The 21,184-nt window shown below is 38.1% G+C and overlaps 3 protein-coding genes across 8 annotated transcripts in view; 1 reads left to right on the forward strand and 2 right to left on the reverse strand.

Moving 5' to 3' along the window:
- Positions 1-905, reverse strand: part of CASP3 (caspase 3) — a 13,727-nt gene extending 12,822 nt beyond the window's left edge. Inside the window, exon 1 of one of the 4 annotated variants that reach the window (XM_086746186.1) lies at positions 792-905. The gene's annotated coding sequence lies outside the window, so the exon portion shown is untranslated. Of the gene's footprint in view, positions 1-775 lie in introns of all 4 variants that reach the window. The other 3 variants (XM_086746187.1, XM_086746189.1, XM_086746190.1) reach the window with 3 other exon arrangements.
- Positions 888-20,505, forward strand: PRIMPOL (primase and DNA directed polymerase). Of its 2 annotated transcripts, XM_086746182.1 has the most exons (14): positions 888-1,016; positions 2,402-2,432; positions 4,494-4,678; positions 5,745-5,836; positions 6,821-6,962; positions 8,454-8,601; positions 13,274-13,567; positions 15,249-15,411; positions 16,731-16,828; positions 17,090-17,176; positions 17,257-17,365; positions 18,560-18,642; positions 18,727-18,773; positions 19,784-20,505. In XM_086746182.1, exons 3-14 carry the CDS (start codon positions 4,499-4,501, stop codon positions 20,087-20,089), a joined length of 1,749 nt encoding a protein of 582 aa, XP_086602308.1. In that variant the 5' UTR covers positions 888-1,016; positions 2,402-2,432; positions 4,494-4,498; the 3' UTR covers positions 20,090-20,505. The 2 variants fall into 2 exon arrangements, with proteins under 2 accessions (XP_086602308.1, XP_086602309.1); XM_086746183.1 differs by lacking the exon at positions 2,402-2,432 and having other exon boundaries at positions 904-1,016.
- The window catches only part of CENPU (centromere protein U), a 12,253-nt gene continuing 11,502 nt past the window's right edge, over positions 20,434-21,184 (reverse strand). For both annotated transcript variants that reach the window (XM_086746184.1, XM_086746185.1), the window contains exon 12: positions 20,434-20,961. In XM_086746184.1, coding sequence (XP_086602310.1) covers positions 20,824-20,961 — 138 coding nt within the window. In that variant the 3' untranslated portion in view covers positions 20,434-20,823. The remainder of the gene's footprint in view (positions 20,962-21,184) is intronic.

Below are 21,184 nucleotides of genomic sequence, written 5' to 3' on the forward strand. Positions count from 1 at the left end.
CAGGACACAACACGTGCTGTATAAAAAGTTGGTCACAGTGCCTGCGAGGGCCTCGGGTGTGTTCTCTCCTGCCCTGGCAGCACCAGCGAAACACAGGCGAGGGTCCACACCACCGCCCCCCCACCCCCCCACCTCGGGATGGCGCCTCAGCCACCCCACACCCGCTCTTTGTCACCAACCCGGCCGCTGCGGAGCCCCTTCCTTTGTGAGGTTTAACCCCCCGCCTCCGAAGCTTTATTTCGGTAGAGCCAAATGCAGATTTGCACCCTGTTAACAGCGTGGAAGGCACACCAGTTCAAAACCAAAGCTTCCCCCTCCCTGTTTCGGCAGCTTCTCTACAAAAAAAAAAAAAAAAAAAAAACACAAACAACCCAGGCTTAAATGAGCAAGCTGTTTGCCTTAAGTTTTTAGAAAAGCAATCACTGAGCCCCCGCGTTGCCCCTCTGGGGAGGGGAAAGCGACGGGCGCCGAAGCAAGGACGGTCCCCTCCGCCCCGCCACCGGACTCGGGCTGGCGGGAGCCCCGCGGGCAGCCGGGACAGCGGGAAGGCGGCGCTGCCAGCCGGGCCCGCCCCGCGGCGATCTGCGGGTGCCCCCTCGACCCAGGTGCGAAAAAGGTCCCGCTCCCCCCCCGCAGCCGGTGCCCTGCGGGAGAGGCGCGGGTGGCGGCCCCGCGGAAGCGGGGAGCCACAGCCCGGCTCCCGGCGGGCGGGCGTCAGCCAGCCCTACCCCACCCCCCACCCCGCCGCTTTGTTTGGCCCAGCCGCCGCGCCCACCTCCGCCGCCACCCACCGGCTGTGCCGCCCGCTCCACCGGCGCTACACCCCGACCTGCCTTCCCGGGAACTTAGCTCGGCTCAGCTCAGAACGGAGGAAGGGAGGGGACAACCGTCGGTGTCCGCGATCATCCCCCGGTTCCTCTGGCTCCTCCCCGCGTGGGGCGGGGGAGTCCGCCCGCCCGCCCGCCCCAACGGCACGTCGTTCGAACGCCGGCGGCGGCATCGCGCGGGCTGCGGAGGTGAGTCGGTGGGGAACGGCCTCAAGGACAGGGCGGGGGGGGGGGGGGTGGGTAGAGGCCGTTCCCCGCCGTGTGCGGGGGGGTCCTGGCCATAAGGGGAGGCAGCGTGAGGCCGGGCCGCCCGCATTCCGCCCCAATGCTCCCCCGCGGCCTGCCCGGCGCCGCTGCTCCCGCCGGGCCCCGCCTCGGGTGTGCTCTGTCACACGGCGGGAAACGCCACCGACCGGTTACCCCCGCCCCACGCGTGCAGGGGTGCCCACGCGAGCCTTGCGCGGGTTTGGGTGCTGAGCCTGTTCTAACGGCCCGAGAGCGATACGTTACGCTGTACTTAGTGCTGCTGCGCTTGGCTTCGTGTAACCCAAACCCTGTTGATTTTTCTCTTCTAGTTCCTCTGTGTGCTGAAAAAACCCTTGCCTTTCTGACAGAACGGTGGTTTATACAGATAAATCGCCATCTTAAGTAATTAGTGGGGGTGATTGCCAGATGAAAGGCTGTCTTTCAGATTTCGGCGAGGCACTGGGCTGTGCCAGAGCAGGATTTCCGCTTAGGATGGGGTTTATCTCACACTGCTGCGTGTCTCCCGTTGGAGGTCCCTTCCAACCCAAACTATTCTATGATTCTATAAATCGACAAACATTGTCCCTATGTACCTTCCTACCGCCGTCCCACTGCCATGCTGTTCAGCCTTATACTCTGAACCTGAGGGCTGGTTTCAGTTTCATCATCAACTTTCAGGTCAATTAGTTTCACATTTGTACATTGGCCTTTGGTAGCAGGTGTCAGAGTCTAAGTTTAATGTTAGAAACTTAAGTTTTCCAGCTTCTTCACAACAGGCCATAGCCTGCTGTTTGAGGTCTTATCATCAGGTCTAATATTCTGCGTGTTGCACAAAATTCTTCAGATCTTAGTTGTAGAAGCTACTTCTCCTAGTAGGAGCGAAAGATGAAAATTTAATGCACCTTGTTTTTGTTGAGGGAAGATGTGTGGTGTTTGTCAGTATGCTGTGGTTCAGCTCAACATAAGGATAACTAAGCTAATTTTCACTAATGTTAAGAAGTTTAGCACTAGGGAGAAAGTTATTAAATAAGTTCTTCTAAGGCTGAATCAGTAGCTGGGAGAAAATCTCATGGATTAATTGGTGTTGAAGAGTATGAATTCTGCCATAGAGCTATGTTGCATGATACACACCGGCCAGGAAACCGGTGTCATTGCATTATTTTGAGCAGTGGTTGATTTGCATGTCTAAGCTTCATTTCTCAGCAGGTGTGGATAGTGTATTTTGTCCATAACCACTACAAATTTGGGAGTATGGCTTTTTTTTAAAACAAAAATATAGGGACACATATGATGAAATCATGCATTTGTATTTTGTCTTTCACCTGTAGCACAACAGAGAAAATTGCCGTTTCTGAAATGGTGAGTCCATTTGTTTAAAAAGAAAAAAAAAAACAAAAAATACCAACCAAAGGTACAAAAATACAAGATGTCCACTGTCCTCATCACTAAAAAAGAAATAGTCTTCCATCAAAGCGGGGAATATAATAGCAAGTTCTTTCAGTCATCTCCCAGAAGATACATTTTTCCCAGGGTCTTCATGTGGTCATCCTGCTGAGTCAAAACCACTGATGTCCAAACATGTTGGTGACAAAATTTCTTTCTGGCAAGTAAAATAAAATTAATTACTTTCCTTACTTCTACTGGGACAGAAAATAGGACAATGAAGTGGGCATTTCCCAGCAAACTCAGAAGGCTCGTCTGTAGGTGTGAATTGTATGTGTTGTGTTAGGTATAGTTGGTACAAGAACTGAAGTTACCTTGAAAAGACCCAACACGTTGGGCTGCTGAGAATCCAAGGGTGTTTGGACTGCAAGAACAGTGACAGATCTCGGTTTAGAGTAGGGGTCGTCAGCCTTGTCCCAGCTTCAGATATCTTCTCAGCTGTGTTTCTGCAAAAATATGCCCTGATCTAACTAGGAAGTTTAAAAAGAGTAGACAATTATGGGACTTGTTCTTCGCTTCCCTTCTTTTTAACGGTCACCTTGTGGGAAAGTGCTGATGTAGGAATGTCTTTTGTACCCAATTAATTTGCAACAGAGCCAGCAGCATGAAAATGAAACTGATGGTTCTGCTAGCACTTCTGAGAAACACTAATTGCTGTCTGTAATTTCGCTTTTCATTCCCAAAGAAGAAACTAATTGCTACAAAAGGAAGGGCATGGGGCAAATTCACAGGTCAGGAGACTGACAGGGTCTTTAGAGATAATATGTCTGACCACTGTAAGAGAAAAATCATTCTGTTATTTAGACTTTACATAGGCACTAAACTACCAGAACACAAGCAGGCTTAGATGTACCATGGGCAGAAAGGTAGGTGTCCAGGAGCCTTTACTGTGGAAAACTTGGAGGAAGATTCAGAAGATCTAAAATTTGGCTTTTGGGGTCCACAGGAACATTTGAATACTTAAACTCACCTTGTGGATCCAGCTTGTTAAAGGTTTGAATATTTTTAGTCTAGGTGGTTTCATTTTTGTCTTTCATTGCAACTGGAAGATTGTTTTGAGAACCAAGGGCTGGTAAGTGGTTATGCTGGACAGAGCAAAAAGATAGACCGTCATGGTTTTTTACTTCCTGCTCCTCTTCCCCGGGTTTTGGTTTCTTAGCAGTGCTTTTTAGCGATTTGCAGGTGTTCAAAGGGGCAATGAATTTTCCCAGGAAAAAAGTTAATGAAACTTACAAATAATTATACGTATGTTAATGTGCGTTTGTGCTTCACTACATTACTTCGTAGCAATTGGATAACTGCAAATGACTTGAAGTTTAAAGGTTGCAGGATAGTAAGCGTTACTGCATCATGCTGTTTATTGAGAAGAGAGAAGACTGCTGTTGTAAGTTTGCAAGAAAGTGCATGAGGTTTTAAAGCAGGTGAAAGTATTACTGATGGATAGCAGAGGTCCGTGGTGGGGAATGGAGCCCTTACTTTGGATTTCAGTTCTTTTACTTTGAGATAAAGAGGTCAGAGCTAGAGTCGCTGACATCTTAATTTTTCTCAGGAACTCAAGTGCTGTACTACCTGTACAAATTAATTACCTAATTTGTCTCTCTGACCATAAAGCAGAAATAATAGTATTTTTCACTCCTTACTAATTTTGTGTGGCTAATTAACACAGTTTGCATACTTTTTGAGGAGGAATGTAATACCATTCTGTAAACAAAAATGAAACTTCTTAGACCTTCCCTTATTGTGTCTGTTCTGTTGTGTTTATCTTCGATAGTATTAATATGAAGATCTTTTACTTCCAAATCTGTGTGGATAGATTTCATGTCAAAATGAGTATCATAGCAAGGTTGGGTGTTGATCTGGAATATTTGCTATAATAAATAAAGTACACTCAACAAAATCAAAAGCAGTGATGAATAGAAGATGTATTAAAAGTGAGACAGAAATTGATAATGATTTGACTGTTTGTAATTGCTTTAGGACAAATGAAGAGAAAATGGGAAGAAAGACTGAAGAAAGTGGAAGAACTAGCATCTCACTATGAAAGAAACCCTCTTCCTCCAGTTTATAGACCGAGACTGTCCAAACCCTTTCTGCCATCTTCTGTTTGGAAAATATTTTGTCGTCAGGCTGAAGCTTTCAATTATGTAAAAACCTGCAAAGAGGTAAATTATTTGTTAGGTGAATGTCTCTACTCTTTCAGTACTTTCAAGGTTGAACTTAACTTGTAAGCTTAATTGACAGTAAAGTCTTTACCAGATTGCAAGATGTTTTTTTTTCCTTTCTGGTTTTTTTTTTCCTTCTGCCCGATCCTGAAACAGCAACTATTTTGTGTGTGTACATCTGTATAGGAGATGATGCTACACTGGAAGTAGCTCTAAGAAATACGAGTTCTAACGTTAACCTCTAACAGTAAAAGTGCTTTTTTTGGTAACATTGTAGTGATAGGTTTGTTCCTTCTGAAGATGAGGAAGCTGTCAAGGTTGGCAGGAAAATGGGAAGGTAGTGAGAGTTGAGTAGGAAGAAAGAGGAGGAAAAAACCGAGAAAGAAAAAGAGATAAATAGGAGGCAGAGACAAAATAAAAACAATACAGCTCTCCAATGGCATCATAGTAGCCAGTTGAGATGATAAGAAGTGATGACCCAAATAAATGTTATGCAAAATGTGTTGTCTGTTTTCAGTTCTCTGCATTGAATATTTTTCAAATAAATTGCTGCTTTTAAAGAAAGTGGCGGGGTTTCTTCCCACTGTTTCAGGTGTTTAAGTAATCCTGACAGTTTTCTGTCACTGGCTTGGCAGTGGGGTTTTTTGTTTGTTTCATTTTTAGATTTCAGGGTTTTTTTATTTAAATAATATAGAGTATAAGGAATATTTGCTATAACGCCATATACTGCCATCGTATCCATAAGACTGTTCCTTTCAGCACATTGTTCCCCCTCCCATTGGATGCACTTGCCACTGATCAGAAAAAAGATGACTTTATAGAGAAAATAGGGTTTACATTAATGCACAGAAAAGAAAAGCTTCAACGTTTTACTAATGTAACTGAAATCAGAATTAAGTTCTTAATTAAAAACAGATGCTACTTGGATTGAAACATGGTAAGTGATCTACTTATAGTTTTCTAATATTTACTAACCTTTGACTAAAGAAATTAATGTCAAATAACAACTTATGAAGACTTTAACTGATCTTTGAAAAAAAAAAATTCAATGTTTTTATTTTAAAAGGATGTTCATGTATTTGCCTTGGAAAAGAAAACACAAAGTGGACAGAGGTTTTACCTTGTGACAACATATAAAGAGCTTTGGTTTTATTACACGTGAGTATTTGAAAAGGTACCCTATACGTTACTCTGAGATAGTAGGATATACTGGATGTACTATTTTCTAGTAATGGCTGTTACTGGATAGCTGTCCCCAGTAGCCATCTGCTGCTCTGACTAGCACAGAGCTGTGACGGGTGGCCTGAGGTTTGATCTTGGCCGTACGGAAAGTCTTCATAAGGACAAACCAATCCATTTTGTATTGGGTTTCAACTTTCTTTTGAGTTGCAGACTTTTTAAATTTCCTTAATTTCTTGGGAATTAAGGACCCCATCTACTGAACTTAAATCTAATAGCAGTAGATTTGCTTTTGCTGTCAGCTTTCCTCGGGGGATCGTACTAACACGTGACACAAACGTATTTCCATGATTAGTTATAGAACAAGTTAAATGGTCTGGTTACTGATTTATGGTTTTGTATTTGCATCATGTAGTTTCAAGTATTGACAATTAGATGATGCACTGAACTTTTTTTCCTGATTTTTTTTACAATAAAAGATTTGGTTATGAAGTAAAAGAAATCCAAGAGTCAATTTTTACATGAATAGTAAACTTAATTTTTTTTTCTCAATCTGAAGATGAGATTAATTTTTAATTTGCTTGAAAAAGTCTATGTGGTCTCATTTGTGATGTTTAAGACATATGAGTGATAACTTATTAAGTTTTTTTATTTTAGTTTCTGTCATTCCTTAAATTCTCAGCAACATTTCTGTTGACAGTATGCATTGTAAGACTTGGGGAGGATGAAAAGGAGAATACTTTCCAAAATTAAATTCTAGGCCAGACAAATACTATTGTTGGTATTTGATGCTAAAGTTAGTTACAAATTTTTCGAAGAATTATACAGCTACTATATTTTTAATATGGATGGTTGATTGAAAAATAACATAATATTTAGGACTTGTTGAGATCCTTGTTTGCACTGATAAGTATGTCTAATACTTATGGTGAGAGGTTGTGATTTGTTTTTGTTTTTCCTTAGGAAAGGTTATAAAACAAGTCTTATGCATTGCTATGAAGTAATTCCTGAAAAAGATGCTTGCAAACTTTATTTTGATTTGGAGTTCTACAAACCAGCAAATCCTGATGCAGATGGCAAGAGTATGGTTGCAAAGTTAGTTGAGGTAAACTGGAGCAAAGTCATGTTGTAGATTGAAATGAGTTTGTTGGTGATTTAATATGAAACTGAAGTATTTACCACTTTATCTTGATTATTCAGTAGTAAAATGAAAAAGAATTGTAGACCTAGTGGTTGTTTTTAATGAAGTAAAAAGTAGTGTTTTAATTAAAGCAAAGGTTCTCTCCTTTAAGTGAAAGGGAAAAAAAAAAGAGTGATGGTTGTTGGAATGCCTGCTTTCACTGTAGGTTTACTGATACAATAAGTTTGCTTTTGCAGATTGTTTTATGTACTCTGTCGCTTCAGAGCTGTAAAACTGAAGGAGCGTTCAGGTATTCTTCAGAGTAGCATCAATAAAAGTTCCATTCAGATATTCCTCAGCTCATTTCCTTTGCCAGCTTGTGTAGTCGTATATCAAGTATTAGATAAATCCCTTCTGATTTTAGGTGTGGTCAGATGGCTGTTCATTATAATTGAGTTAAAAAATGATGTAGAGAACATCAGATGACTGCACTTAATCAATTTGGTACCTAAAGTTAAGTATCTTTGCTAATCATCAATTTTATTAAATAGTGCAAAATTCAATTTTACTGCAAATTTGATTGGAAAATGAGCTCCACTGCAAATTAAATATGACAGAGGTGGAAAATAAAGCAGGTTTTTAGAAAAATATCTTCTGTTCCAATAAAATCTCTTTGTGAGTGGCCATTTATTTGTGAGACTTCTGATGCTTACATGTCCCTAGCTAGAAAGGAAAGAAACAAGATGATTGGGGTCGTTCCTTTGTAAAGAACCCTTCACTGATACAGAATCCAGAGGGGTGTGCTCCACTGCAGATCAATTCTGAAATCTAGAGATTCCTCAGGTTACGAAGAGAGCTTTGGATTTGTTGAGTGGGGGGATCTGAGATGCTAAAATCTTAAGCTTCCAGACCCTAGGTTCTGAATCCCAGTCCTAAACATGAATAATCACAAGCTTACCTTATAGAAGATTTTCAGAGCTATTCTAGAGACAAACATCTTATGTTTTCTGTTTAGTCAGTGTTCATTGGGTCATACCAATAAATCAGCTAAATTGTACCAGTGGATTAGCATACCAATGCTTTCTGTCAAGACAGTCTCAAATCTTACATTTGAGGTAAGCCTGCATTGCAAACAATGTCACTGTGGGTGTGAACTGCTTTATAGTGCAAAAAAACCCAACCAGTAAACAGATGATAAAGGCAGTAAATTAGACTTTGACCTGCAAAACTGAAAATCTGTTCAGCTTATCACTGTTAGTACATTCAGTGACTTGCTTATTTCAGGAAATACAGTCTGTGTCAAATTTGGGTAAAATTTGCTATGTTATGAGTTAGTTTGAATTAAACTCATTGTATGCTCAAAATGAGAAAAAAAAACTTGAAAAAAGATACAGAATCTGCATTTGTGTTAGGTTTTATAGGTGCGACTCTTAAAAATGCTAGAGAAAATAGCCTAATTAATGTTTATAATTTCAGCTTGTCAGCCAAAAATTAAAAGAACTTTATGATGTAAATTGTTCAGCCAAAGATGTCTTGAATTTAGATTCCAGTACTGATGAAAAATTTAGTCGACACTTAATATTTCTACTCCAAAAGACTGTATTTAAGGATAATACTCATGTTGGTAAGTGTATTCTTTTCTCTTACACCTAGAAATAAAAGGTGAGATTTTGACTTTGTACAGTGCTGTGTCACATTTGCATATTTCTTTTAATGGAATGATATGTGGAAACAAATGTATATTCCCAGCAGAATAACGAATACATAATCTCTAAATATACTTTTAAGTCTGACAGTAAACGTCAAATTCATGTCAGAACAGTTCAAGCTTCTACCGAAAGAACTGACTAACGTAATTTAGTTATCTATTTATATTTCATTAAATCTCATTATTTCTCAATTAATCTTCTACTTCCTTTTTCTATAATTAGCATTTGTGTTTGCAAAAATGTAACTTTTTTTGTCCCTGTATGTTTTATTTACGAAACTGCTGGCAAGACTGGCTTTTGGTCCCACTTTTATTCTGCTATTTGCTCTATCACAATCTATCTGCCTGTCTTCGTGCCCAATCTGCCTTTTCCTTTCTCACCCTTCCCTCTTTTTCTAGCTCTACACCTTCCCTCTTTCTAGTCTTGAGTAAAACTTGCACTGTATTTATTCTTTTTTTTTTTTTTTCTTTTTCCTACCTCCTATGTTTTTTAAGTAGCTTCTTACCATGCACTGCGTATGTCCTAGCAGGGGATTGTAGAGAGCACAGGGAAGATGGGCTGTTTGCTTTTAGTACGCAGTGCTGGGATTCTTTCTAGTCCAGTACAGCATTAGAGAACATCTTATTTTCCTTTTGCATTGTCTAGTTATTTCGTGGGGAGAACATAGGTACTGTTGGATCAGAGTTGTGTAGCGTTAATACATGTTTTGTGTTGCTCTGAGGAATCCTCTGTGAGAGCTCTTGTCAGCATCAACAGCTGGAGGAGTAGACCAAACTGTAAGGAAAGGCTGGTTCTTGTAGGCCTGTGTCATGTACAGAATTTTTTTTTTCACCAAATATTTTTAATACATGCATGTGGTTCATGCCTAAGCGTCACTTCAGGCCAAAATTCAGATCCTTACTCTAACACAGAGAGGCCATAGGATTTATCTGAAATAATATTTTTTTCAGCTTTTTTTAACATGAAAAAACCTGTTTCTCATTCTTAGTAGCAGTGGAATGTGTGTCCCAGAACCTTTTGAGGAGTAGCTCACATGGCAAGCTAGGCAGTTTGTCAGAGTTATAAGCAAACGTTTTTAATATTGGCTGCCAGCCACAAGCGTGACAAAGAGCAGTTATTTCTTACGAGACACCGTGTGAACAGCTACAAACCTCAAAGACTTAAATGGGATTTTAGTTCAAAAGTAGAGTCTTTAACTCCTCTGCCACTATAAAACTCTTAAGCAATACAGGGATGATAAATAATTTGATATGACAGCAATTGTAGCCTGTGATCTTGATAACTAAATTACATTAGTCAGTTCTTTTGGTAGAGGCTTGAACCGTTTATTCTAGTCCATTAGTTAGGTGTTCTGTGTCTCCACTGTGATGTGAATTTGACATGTTTACTGTCAGACTTAAATATATTTAGAGACTGTGTATTCATGTTCTGCCTTTCCCTTTTCAACAAGATGTTGAAGTTACAGTAAAAATTGATTTTTTAATAATTGAGATAGGTAAATGTCAGTGTTAAATTCATACATGTTACAATATTCCATTCCAGACTTCTCATTAGTGCATTTTAGTAACCTGCTTGACAAACGTAGCTTAAAGGATATTAGCTTTGTACTTTGTGCAAATACTCTTGCTGTAGTAAATAACTAAAAAGGCAGATAACTTCGTAAAGTAATTTCACAGAATCTATATGAAAATACATATATTCTTTGAGGTGACGGGAAAGTTTTGTCTAATATTAAACTTAGAAGAGTTAATGTATTTTTCAGACTCATTCAAGTGTTGTCTTTGTAAAAATTCATCATTGTGTTCTGTCTAATAAAATTACTTTGAGTTTAGTGGTATTTATGTGGAATAAACTAGAATATGAACTATCACATCTTGAATGATACTACTTCATAAGCATTTTAAGTCAGGAGTCATGCACAAAGTGCACAGGCTTTAAATATGTTTTAAAATATGTCATATGTAATATTTGGAATTAGATACTAGTTAGAATTAAAATACAGGGACTGAGTTCATAGCTTATGTAAGAAAGCAGAGGAAATAATGTAGATCCACATCAAAGCTGTGGAGATCAATTAATTTACATTGATCTACACAGTTGACAAATGCTAAGTATAAAAATACAAATTACAATCATGGATCAAAAGTGTGAAATGCCGGGTTTGGTTCCCGCATCTGACCAGTTAAAAGAAATGGGAGCAGAGAAAACAAAGGTGTATGTGAATGATAAAGAACTAACCCTCAAAATAATCTTTCACTGACAAAAACCTTGCTATTCTGACACCAGAGTGATTGTTACTTAATCAGACATACACAGAAAGGAAGTAGTCAGCCAGGACTTTTAAAGATACTTTAACTTTTATGGTAATGGAAATAAACTTCAGTTCTGAAATAGGTACTTTTTCTCCCTGAACTGAAGATCTGAGTAACTGTTGTTATAAAGCTAAGAAATACTCTGTGCGTATTTGAACACAGAGGGTTAAAACGCTGTCTATGAGTCATTTATGTGCTCCAGTAGTCCTGTAATGGATTAAGAGGGTGGTGATACTAATGCTTGATACACAGAGTCATTCTGCTGGTATGTCGCATAGGAGGAACGATATTTCATATTCGTTCAGCTTCCCCATTGAGGTTTCATCCAACCACTGCAGAATCTTCCTTGCCAGTATTCCTTCCACTTCATAGTTTTTCTTCCACAGCTGTATTTACTCTCTTCTTTCTCTGTGTAAATAATTTGGCCATGCTTTTCTTTTGTCTGACTTTGGTTACCATGTAGCAGAGCCTAGAGCACAATGGGAGTTGGATTACAATACTGGGAGTTTGAAAAGTGATTACAAAGTATTTTTGTAAAAGTAATTTGTTGTTGGAGTAAGCCCTGGTCAAACCTTACATCAGTTAATATACCATGAAGCTGCAAATAAACCTTTTTAATCATTCTGAAAGTGACATTAGGGAAAGCAGTAGTGAGAGGGACAATCACAAGCTCTTCAGAATCGTAAATCTGAGCTTGTTAATGTAATCACATGCTGTCATTAACTACTGCAAAAAATATTCAGCTAAATTATTAAAAACTACCTATGATTGGATAAAAAAATAAGTTGTGTAATAACAAAAGCTATATGAATGCGTTGTTCGTATTGAAGAGTTTAACTGAGTGGTACATGAAACATTAAATCAAATTATGTTTTATAAAGGACCTTGACTACTTCACTTATTTTTTTTTTTATGTCACTGTCGTTAACTAAGTGATCCTACATTAAGCATTGGAATAAGTCTTACTATTAACAGCCTTGTTCATATGCCAAAATGTTCCTGCTAAGCTAAGTATGAAGACCCAAACTGAACTTGTTCAGTATGTTTCTGGCATTCTAGTGGAAGATTCAGGTGCACAGAAATTTCAGTGCAAAAGTCTTCCTTGTATTAATCATAAAGTCAAGATCATTTGTGCTCCAAGCATGGGAACAGCTTGAAATCTTGTCTGTCAGAGGCTTTAGTAACTGCAGGTGTTTTGATGGGTAGGAGAAATTATTTTGAAAGATATGAAAGACATTTATTTCAATTTTACATTTTTATCCAGGACTTTGAATTTAGTTTGGGAAATTGTAGTGACAGCTGTTGTGGTTTAACCCCAGTTGGCAACCAAATACCACACAGCGCTCACTTGCCCTTCCTTTCCCCAGGGGAACAGGACAGAGAATTGGAAAGAAAAGGAAGACTTGTGGGTTGAGATAAAGACAGTTTATTAGGACAGCAAAGGAAGAGATAAGTACTATACATATATTAATAATAATCATAATAATAAAATATACACAGCGAACAGTGCACCATTTCTCACCACCCAATGACCAGTACAGCCCATCCTGAGCAGTGATCACAGAACGATCCCGAGCAGCAAGAGCTGCCTGCCAGCCGGCCCCCTCTTATATACTGAGCATGACGTCTATGGTGTGGAATATTTCCTTGGGTCAGCTGTACCGGCTGTACCACTCCCAGCTTTTTGCACTCAGCAAAACCTGAGAAGCTGGGAAAAGTCCTTGGTCTCCTAACAATAAGTAATAACATCAGTGTATTATCAACATTCTTTGCATACCAAATCCCATGCTAAATCCAAAACACAACAGCTACTGGAAAGAAAATTAGCTCCATCCCAGCTGAAACCAGGACACAGCCTATGCATTTTGGTTTTGTTATGTTGTCGTTATTTCTAGATAGGTGATTGCCAACCCAACTCTCTTCTGAATTCTCTCTGTTCTCAGTAGTAAAATTGCAAAGGGGAAGATTGTGGCTGTAATATACAATTAATATACACACACAATTATTCATTTTCTTGTGTTTAAAAAAAAAAAAAAACGTTCAGTAAAAATTCTTGCCAAGCATGGGTGTCTTAGTTACTAACCGGAACCATTTTGTGCACTGGGCTGGTCAAAAGATTTTTTTTTAAAAATCCAGGAGGGGAAAAAAACCCCTAAACTCCAACCACTTCCGTCTTGGCTGTTTTAAAAAATGTTTGCGTAGGAACTATTAAGTTCTTTCTTGACTCATAAATGACGTTATCTGCTTTGGGTTCTTTTGTTTGTTTGTTTTTAAGGTAACTTTGTGAGAACCATTTTGCAGCCTGCCATAAGGCTACTGGAGACTAAAGCTGCTGTTTTGATTCCAGAAGAAGAAGGAGGAGGACATGTTTTCCAGTGTTCTGCAGGAGCAGTTGGATTGAATGCTTCTCTTACAAACCTTGCAGCTGTCAAAGATGCTTCCAAAGGCTGTCCAGCAATTGCTCACAAAACAAAGGACATGGAAACATCACACCAGGGAGAAAATTTGGAATTTTCCTTTCTAATAGTAAATAATAAAGAAGGAGACAAGCAACTTTTTGTGGATCTAGGTAAACATAAGAAGTGCTTTTAAATCTCTTTGGGATGCAACAAGGGTTAAGAAATGAGATGTTCCTTAATCTTTGATTACAGGCTATAAGAACACTGTTGTTCTTATTGTCTCTATGGTCAGAACTTAAACCAAATACAATACGTGCTGAAACTGTGATCATAAGTGGTGATCTTCCAAAGGAGCCTTAGCTTCTCGGTCCATGGAACTTCTTCGTTTACTACATTTAATTATTTTGTTCTTAAGTTTGAAGAGACTCTTGCCACAAAAGACTACTTTTGTTTCTAAGGACTTAGTGCCCCTATTTGGATTAAAAGAGGATAGCATATATTACTTTTTTGTCATTTCAGTTGAACTAGAAGCTGTGTAATTATGGAACAAGTCTTAAAGGTGTGGCCTTCTGTATTGTTCCACATGTATGAATTGAGCCTTCTTCCCCTGTTTGGAATGGCAGCTGTTAGGTTTTAATGACAGAATAATAGAAATTTGGGGTTGGGCATTTCACACCCCAGCTGGGCTTAGCCTGTTCATGGTATTAAAATGTTAAAAATCTCCAGGAGCACAACACCGATAGTCAGACTGAAGTGAGAAAGTTCCACCCTTCTCCATCCTCAAATCTGGTTTCTCTGTTTTTTGCCCTGTCTCAGTGAACTGAAAATAGCTTAGCGTGCTTTTGTACCGCAGTGTATTATGTACTTGAGGACTTTATCTTGTTTTTTCTCAGACTTCTCTGAAGAACCCCTATTCATTCAAATTCTTCTTGTGGAATTCAGGATCACTTTTATTGCTGGCCTCTTCAGTATGTCTGGCTTGTTGAAACGTAATCCCAAAGTTGGCCCTGCAGTAGGCTTCTCTGTTACTGATTCAGAAGGATTATGTTGCACCTTGTGTTCAAAATTCCTTCAAGCATATTTGTGAACGGAAAATAAAGAAAAACAAATTGGTTTTTGTGTCACTTTTTAAGAATTTTCTGTTAGTCCCCCAAAATTAACCATCCTCGATACTTAAGTTACACACCTTACCTCAGAACTGGAAAGCTAAAATCAAAATAGTTGGAATACTGAATTACATCACGAGACTGCAGTGATAGAAAGCTGTGTGACATTCTTGTTGAATGAGTTCTTTAAGTTCTTTTATCTTCATGAAAATTAAATGCAACCCACAAATAAAGCACCCACCTCCTCAATAAATTCTTAGACAGATTAGGCAATGTTTAAGATACCTGTTTATTTTTTTTTGTTGTTTGTTTTTGAGATTGGAACTAAATTTTCCGGATTTGTCCTTCAGGTAAGTGGTGTCCAGTCCACAGAAAACAAAGTCTGATGAAGTCCTTCGTGGTTAAAATAATTGTGCAGCTTTTTATGCTCAATTTGTATTTCTCAAGGTTAATGGGAAAGCACTGATTTCTTATACTGAAGGGAGACTTTTAGCAATGATAATGTCAGAATGATTAACATGCCTATGTAGACGTGTTCAGTGTTTGTCTTAATTCTTCTATGATTCTATAACATAAAAATGTACACGTGTGCGTGATCTCGCTTTGTTGCATTTCTTCTATGGGATGTGAGCTGAAGTCACTAAGAGTTTAGCTGGGTCTAAGGAAAACTGTTTCATTTACAAGTACTAAGTACCTTAGATGCTAGCCAGCATTGTTATGTTAAGAAATATTTGTTTTCCTGTAGGAGTTTATACAAAGAACAGAAATTTCCGGATGTATAAGTCATCAAAAGCAGGAAAAACGGTGATTCTGAAGGTAGCCGAGGATAATAAGTTTGTCCCTAACTGTGAAGAGAATGTTTCCTTGGAGGAAGCATATTTTCTTTCCTCTTTGATCTGCAACATCAGGTAATTGTTTAATTCCAATGGAATTAAAAATACTTTAAAATATGTATTTTAGTGATTTTTCTCCTGCAGCAGTTACAAATAACTAGTATCAATGTGGAGTTATTCCATGAACATTGTTACAGTGTAATTTAGGAGTTTCCAGTAGAATTCCTTCATTTTGAAGAAAAAATTTCTTGGGACTCCTTCCCCTCCACCACCTTCATATCTTTAAAGAACATAGGACATGTGATATGGCTTCAGAGTTCTGGCTTATTTGTCTACACAGACTCAAAATGCTGAAATTAAACCATTATTAAGTCTGGTCAAATTCTGTATAGTTCTGAAAGGAAAAATGATGGATTTCCAGTGAATTAAATATGAAGAGTCTAAATATTTTCTAAAGTATGATAAAAACATAGAAAGGATTTTTGTACATGTTTACTTGCATACCAGGTTTCACATTTGGTACAGATACCTCCTTAGGTTGGATACTGGTACATAAAGAAATCAATTTTTCTGCATCTAATCTAAACCTCTGATATATCTTACCCTGCACTGACTGTATCTTAGGATGATCCTAACCATTAACCGGAAAGAACGTTAAAATGGTACATCCATCTGTATAGTACTAAATGGTACATCCATCTGTATAGTACTATGTATAATAATAATATTTTTGTTAAAAACATGTATTTGTTGTGACTTCAATTTTTATATCCTGACATGTTCGTTATTCTGAATTGATAGCCAGCAGCCCCGTAGCATAAATTGTGTAGTGTCTTGAGATCATAGGTATCAGCTGAGCCTGTCATAAATATGGATGAGAAAATCTGTGTTTAATTTAGTTTTCTGTGATCATCTGGCTTCCAGCTAGTAATATGGCAAGGAAAAGTAGTTCATTGTAGAGAGAAAAAACAAAAGTGGAAACCTTTCAAAGGGTATATATGGATAAATATTACATCTGGAGCAAATACTGCTCTAAGAGTATGGACCAGCAGTCTTTAAGTGGCTGGGTCCTGGGATTTTTGCCAGGAACCAAATTTTGCTGTTCTGGAGGAGGAAATCCTGTCCTCTGCATCAGAGGAAACCATCAAAATGAGAAGAAAAAGTGCTGGAGGAACAGCGAAAGGTAGCGTACAGAATCACAGGATGGCTGAGGGTGGCAGGCATCTCTGGAGGTCATATGGTCCAACCTCCTTGCTCAAGCGGGGCCACCTAGAGCCAGTTGCCTAGGACTATGTTATGTTACACCACACTACATTGTGTTACAGTACGTTATACCATGCTGTGGTGTGCTGCAAGAATCACACAATTTCCTTTCTATCTTCTCTTTTCTTCAGAGTGAGGGATGACACACAAGTTCTGTCATCTGGCTTTTCAGAGGAGGAGAGAAAAATGTCTGCTTTTTTAAACAGTAAAACTACCAGAAGCAGTAGAGGTACCTCAAGCCTTTTCTACTGTATAGGAAAAAAAAAAACGCAGTCTTAAAGTAGCTGTACTGTGACTTTCACACCTGATAACCTACAGATCTACAGGAAATTGGATTTCTAGTGGATTTATACCTAGTTTTACTTAAGGATTTGGTGTGATTCATGTACATTTTCTGCGTATGGTCTGTATGATATCTAACAGTGTTAGAATTAAATATTGCAATGACAAAACCAGTAATAGTGTGTATATGTGGCCTTTGTTTTAACAGATTCCATGGAAGGTTATCAGCATTCACCGTATCCAGAAATTGATTATTTTGTTCGTTCTTTGGTTAATAAAGATGGGGTGCAAGGAGGTAAAGACTAGTTTACTATTTACAAATGAGTATTCCACAGCAGTATTTTTAAATAATTTCTTTTTTTTTTTCCTCCCCAGAAATACGACAATGGAATTATTTCTCTCTAGAAGAAATACTTGTCTATGATATTTCTGGTTATCGTTGGTGTGAAAATATTGGAAGAGCTCACAAAAGTAACAACATCATGTATGTTCTTTAACTATTCACTTTATAACAGCTTTATTTATTCTCCTGCTCAACTGTTATTCTATAAAAATGCTGAAAAACTCTGATGAATAGAACCAGCACCTGTTACCATTTCTGCTTTCTTGCTCTGTGGGGATACAACAGTTTTTAAAAAAAAAGGCCCAACTTTTTTACCCCCTAAATTGACTTTGTGATAACTGACCTCGTATTTCTAATATTTCAATGAAGTAATCTTCATGCTATTTAAAATATGTGCCTAAAGATGCTAACATACAAGTCAGAGTATGTTAAAGCTATTGAGTGGTACTATGCTTTGATGCTTCTTGGCTAGGAAACTGAACAATCAGAAATAAGATAAAGAAAATAGACCATTTTTGAATTAATTTACAGCGCATCTTAAATTACATTCTTACATTATTAAAATGACAAAGGTAACTCCTGCCAGCACTTCAGTCAAGATGAGTTTTGCTAGTGACTCTACAAGGACTCGCACCTCAACACTTAGCAAAATAAGCATTGAAAAGTTGGGTTTTTTTAGGTAATATTAGAATTGCAGTATGTCATTAGTATATTATTTTAACTGTAAAATAACTCTATGTAACACTTAAAATAACTGAAAGATAAGGAATATGTTTTTGAGAAACAAGGGTATTAAAAAAAAAAAACCAACAAAAAAAACCCCACACCCCACTATGGTAGATTAACTTGATGCTTCCCAAGCAAGTTGCTTGAAGCTTGGTGTTTCTAAAGCACAGCTGGAAAAGTTGGGTTGTCTAATCAGTTGACAGGAGATAGTTGTTTTATCTTGCTTTTGTATAGTTATTTTATCTTGCTTTTGTAATGAAATTATTTTTAACAGCAGTAGCAACAAAATTTTATCTTACAGTTAGGTCCCATGTACTAATCTTACTTTAATGACTTTTTCTTCCAAGCTTAATGTGATGAAGTTGACTAAATTTCACTTTCGAATGTTAGTCTTAAAAGAAAAGAAATATATTTTTAACTTAAGAAGCCTGAAGCTTATTGAAACAAATAACTGTACAAAACAAGTATGTAATAAGTATGTCAGAGTATGAAAGCAAAATCCATAGATGGGGACAGACTAAACTTGTTAATTTAGTGTCAGTGTTTCATGCTGTATGCATTCACTTCATTTACGTACTGTTACTAAAAACTAAATTATTTCATTCTTAGGATTTTGGTAGATCTAAAGAAGGAAGTCTGGTATCAAAAGTGTCATGATCCAGTCTGCAGAGAAAAAAACTTCAAATCACAAAGTATGTATTCTGTGATTTCAAAGCAATTATACTTGATACTTTTGGAATGTTAACTTATTAATTAATGCCATATATTTGTTTTAGGTTTTCCATTACCACCTCAGATATGTCTTCCTTTTCTTTTCAAAGAGGTATGGTTTTGTCCTATCTATATGCTAAAGTTCTTGTGAGTAAAGCTGTCCCTGGAAGTCATTGAAAATCCCCCCTAACACCGTTGAGTTCCGTACAGTAGTGGTGCTGGTACAGAATAGCTCCTCAGAGCAGCTCTGCTGGTAGCTTCATATATGCATTTTTAAGTTCTCCAGTAGCTGATCTAGCACAAAAACTGTCAGCACAGTTAAAAGTAATTTACTGGAACAGACTAATTTCACTTGGGACTAACCATTTTCTTCTGTTTTGGTCTGAACAGCAGTTCTCAGTACATAAAACCACAAGACCACTGCAGGTACAGAATAGAAATCTGCCCGAGTTAAGCTCTGCTCTGCTGGGCCAGCTAAAATAGAAGTGCTCCTGCAGCACTTGCATCAGAGTCAAATTCAAGTCAGTGCCCCTCAAATCTGAAGTTCACTTAACTCCATTTTAGTGTATTAAAGCAGCTGTGTTTACCCACACAGGTAGAATATTTAAACTGACCTGATACTGCACCTAGATTCTAAGCCCAGAACATAGTAGTTTTTCCACTGACTAGGCAATAAGAGTTGGCATCTTTGCAGCTTTTAAATTTACATTTTACCCTTCCAAATTTCATATCACAGAATAGCACATTAAGCTCTACTGAAGCAGATCATTAAGAGCTATTAGTGTTATTTCATAGAAAGTGTGATTTAATTGCATTTTCAGATCCTGACAGTATCTTTAAACACACTAAGATGAGTTTTAACCTTGTATTATTTGAAGAAGCTGTATACAGCAGACTACTTGTAGTTTGCTAGTAAAACAGCAAATTTCTGTTCCTACGCAGAAAGGCTTCCACAGGTTTAACATGGCTATAAATTAATGTGCTGGAAAATCTGTCTTGTTGGCCAGCTTTTTGTAGTGTCCATTTTATGTGACAGTACAAGCTTCAAACTTTCAGATCAGAGCAGTTAAAGGTATGAAGACCATTTTCATATGGAATAAGTAGTATTCTTGTTTCTAAAAGGAAGAAGAGGATACGCTAACGGATGAAAGAGGGAACACAGAAGAAAAAGTAAAACCACACTCTAATGTGTCAGAGTTGTCAGAAAGCTCAGTATCTCTAGAAAAAAGCTTGTCTCAAGACTTCCTGCTGTCAGACAGCGAGTGGGACAATGCAAGCGATGATGCCTGTTTTCTAGAAGCTACTGAAGATGTGGAACTAGCTGAAGCTGCAAATGATAGTTTGAATTATGCCATGGAAGAAATTCCTGATGAAGTTCTTGTGGAAGCTTTAAGGAAACAGGACACTTGCACTAAAGAAGGCAGCTAACCACAGACCTGGAAGCAAACAGACTCTAGCAATGAAACCTGCTTTAACACAACATGCATATCACGTGCCTTCTGTGAAAGATGATGCAATGTAGTTCAAAAATGCTCTTCCAGAGCTGTAAAACAAAGAACTGAGTAACAAAGTATCCTCACAACTGGATGATCTTCAACAAGCATGAGGAGATCATGGAAGATTACATGGGGGCTGAAGAGTATGGGACTGAAAACTCATCGTGACTGTGGCTCCAAGTTTTGCACTTTTAACGCTCACTGCTGTGCAGTTTCTATTTTGTTAGCTATCTGTCCAGGTTTTACTGATAAGCCAAGTAAAATAGATTAGATTACTTCCAGAAGCAGGAGAGAATTATTTATTTCAAATACAAATGTAATAAAGAGACTTGTCTATCAATAGTTCAACCACTGTCTATGTGTTTAAAAGTATATATTGCTTTCAAGATCACATTGTTTTAATAACCCACAATTAAAAAAACAACATTGTTAACAGAGCAAGGAAAAGTTGAGCACTTTAACTGGAATTGCTGTTTCATTAATTTCACTGACATTCTGAGTAAGTTCTCAGACTATTTGACAATATAAAGATACAATCTCTGATTAAGTCACTGAGTTCTTTTAAACATTGAAGCAAAATACAGCAACAATGATTAAACAGGCTTTAAGCACTGACAATTCTAATAATTGTTCCTAACGAAGATCAAAAAGTCTATTAAAAAACACCTAATAGTTCTGTGATAACTTCTGTCTTTGGACAGCCAGAGCCCCTTCCAGTTTCTTGTTAATATTCTGAAGGTGTCTTTCTGCTCCTAGAATTCTCCGCGACTCCACCAGAAGAGCAGGGAGGCTGGAAGTTCCATACTGTAGTTAAGGAAATAAAATTACAAGGCAACGTTTTTAACTCTTGGAAAAATCACTTACACATTTGTATTTATTTTTCCTCTATCTGAAATGGTGCAACATGATTTCTAAAAGTGAAGAATAGCCAACATGAGAATCTTCTGAAACAGCAGGATTTCTTCACACATGGCAGGCATGTAGCATTGCCAACAGAAAACACCACAGCACGTCATGAGCCGGAGTA

This window comes from Chlamydotis macqueenii, chromosome 4, assembly GCF_036417535.1.
Source record: "Chlamydotis macqueenii isolate bChlMac1 chromosome 4, bChlMac1.mat, whole genome shotgun sequence".
Classification (NCBI taxonomy): Eukaryota; Metazoa; Chordata; class Aves; order Otidiformes; family Otididae; genus Chlamydotis; species Chlamydotis macqueenii.

What these genes read in the sequence shown, in the direction of transcription:
- PRIMPOL (XM_086746182.1), top strand. Translation starts at nt 4,499, where the DNA reads ATGAAGAGAAAATGGGAAGAAAGACTGAAGAAAGTGGAAGAACTAGCA. An exon ending in AACTACCAGAAGCAGTAGAG is followed by an intron (nt 16,829 to 17,089) that starts GTACCTCAAGCC and finishes TTGTTTTAACAG; the next exon opens with ATTCCATGGAAGGTTATCAG. An exon ending in CACAAAAGTAACAACATCAT is followed by an intron (nt 17,366 to 18,559) that starts GTATGTTCTTTA and finishes TTTCATTCTTAG; the next exon opens with GATTTTGGTAGATCTAAAGA.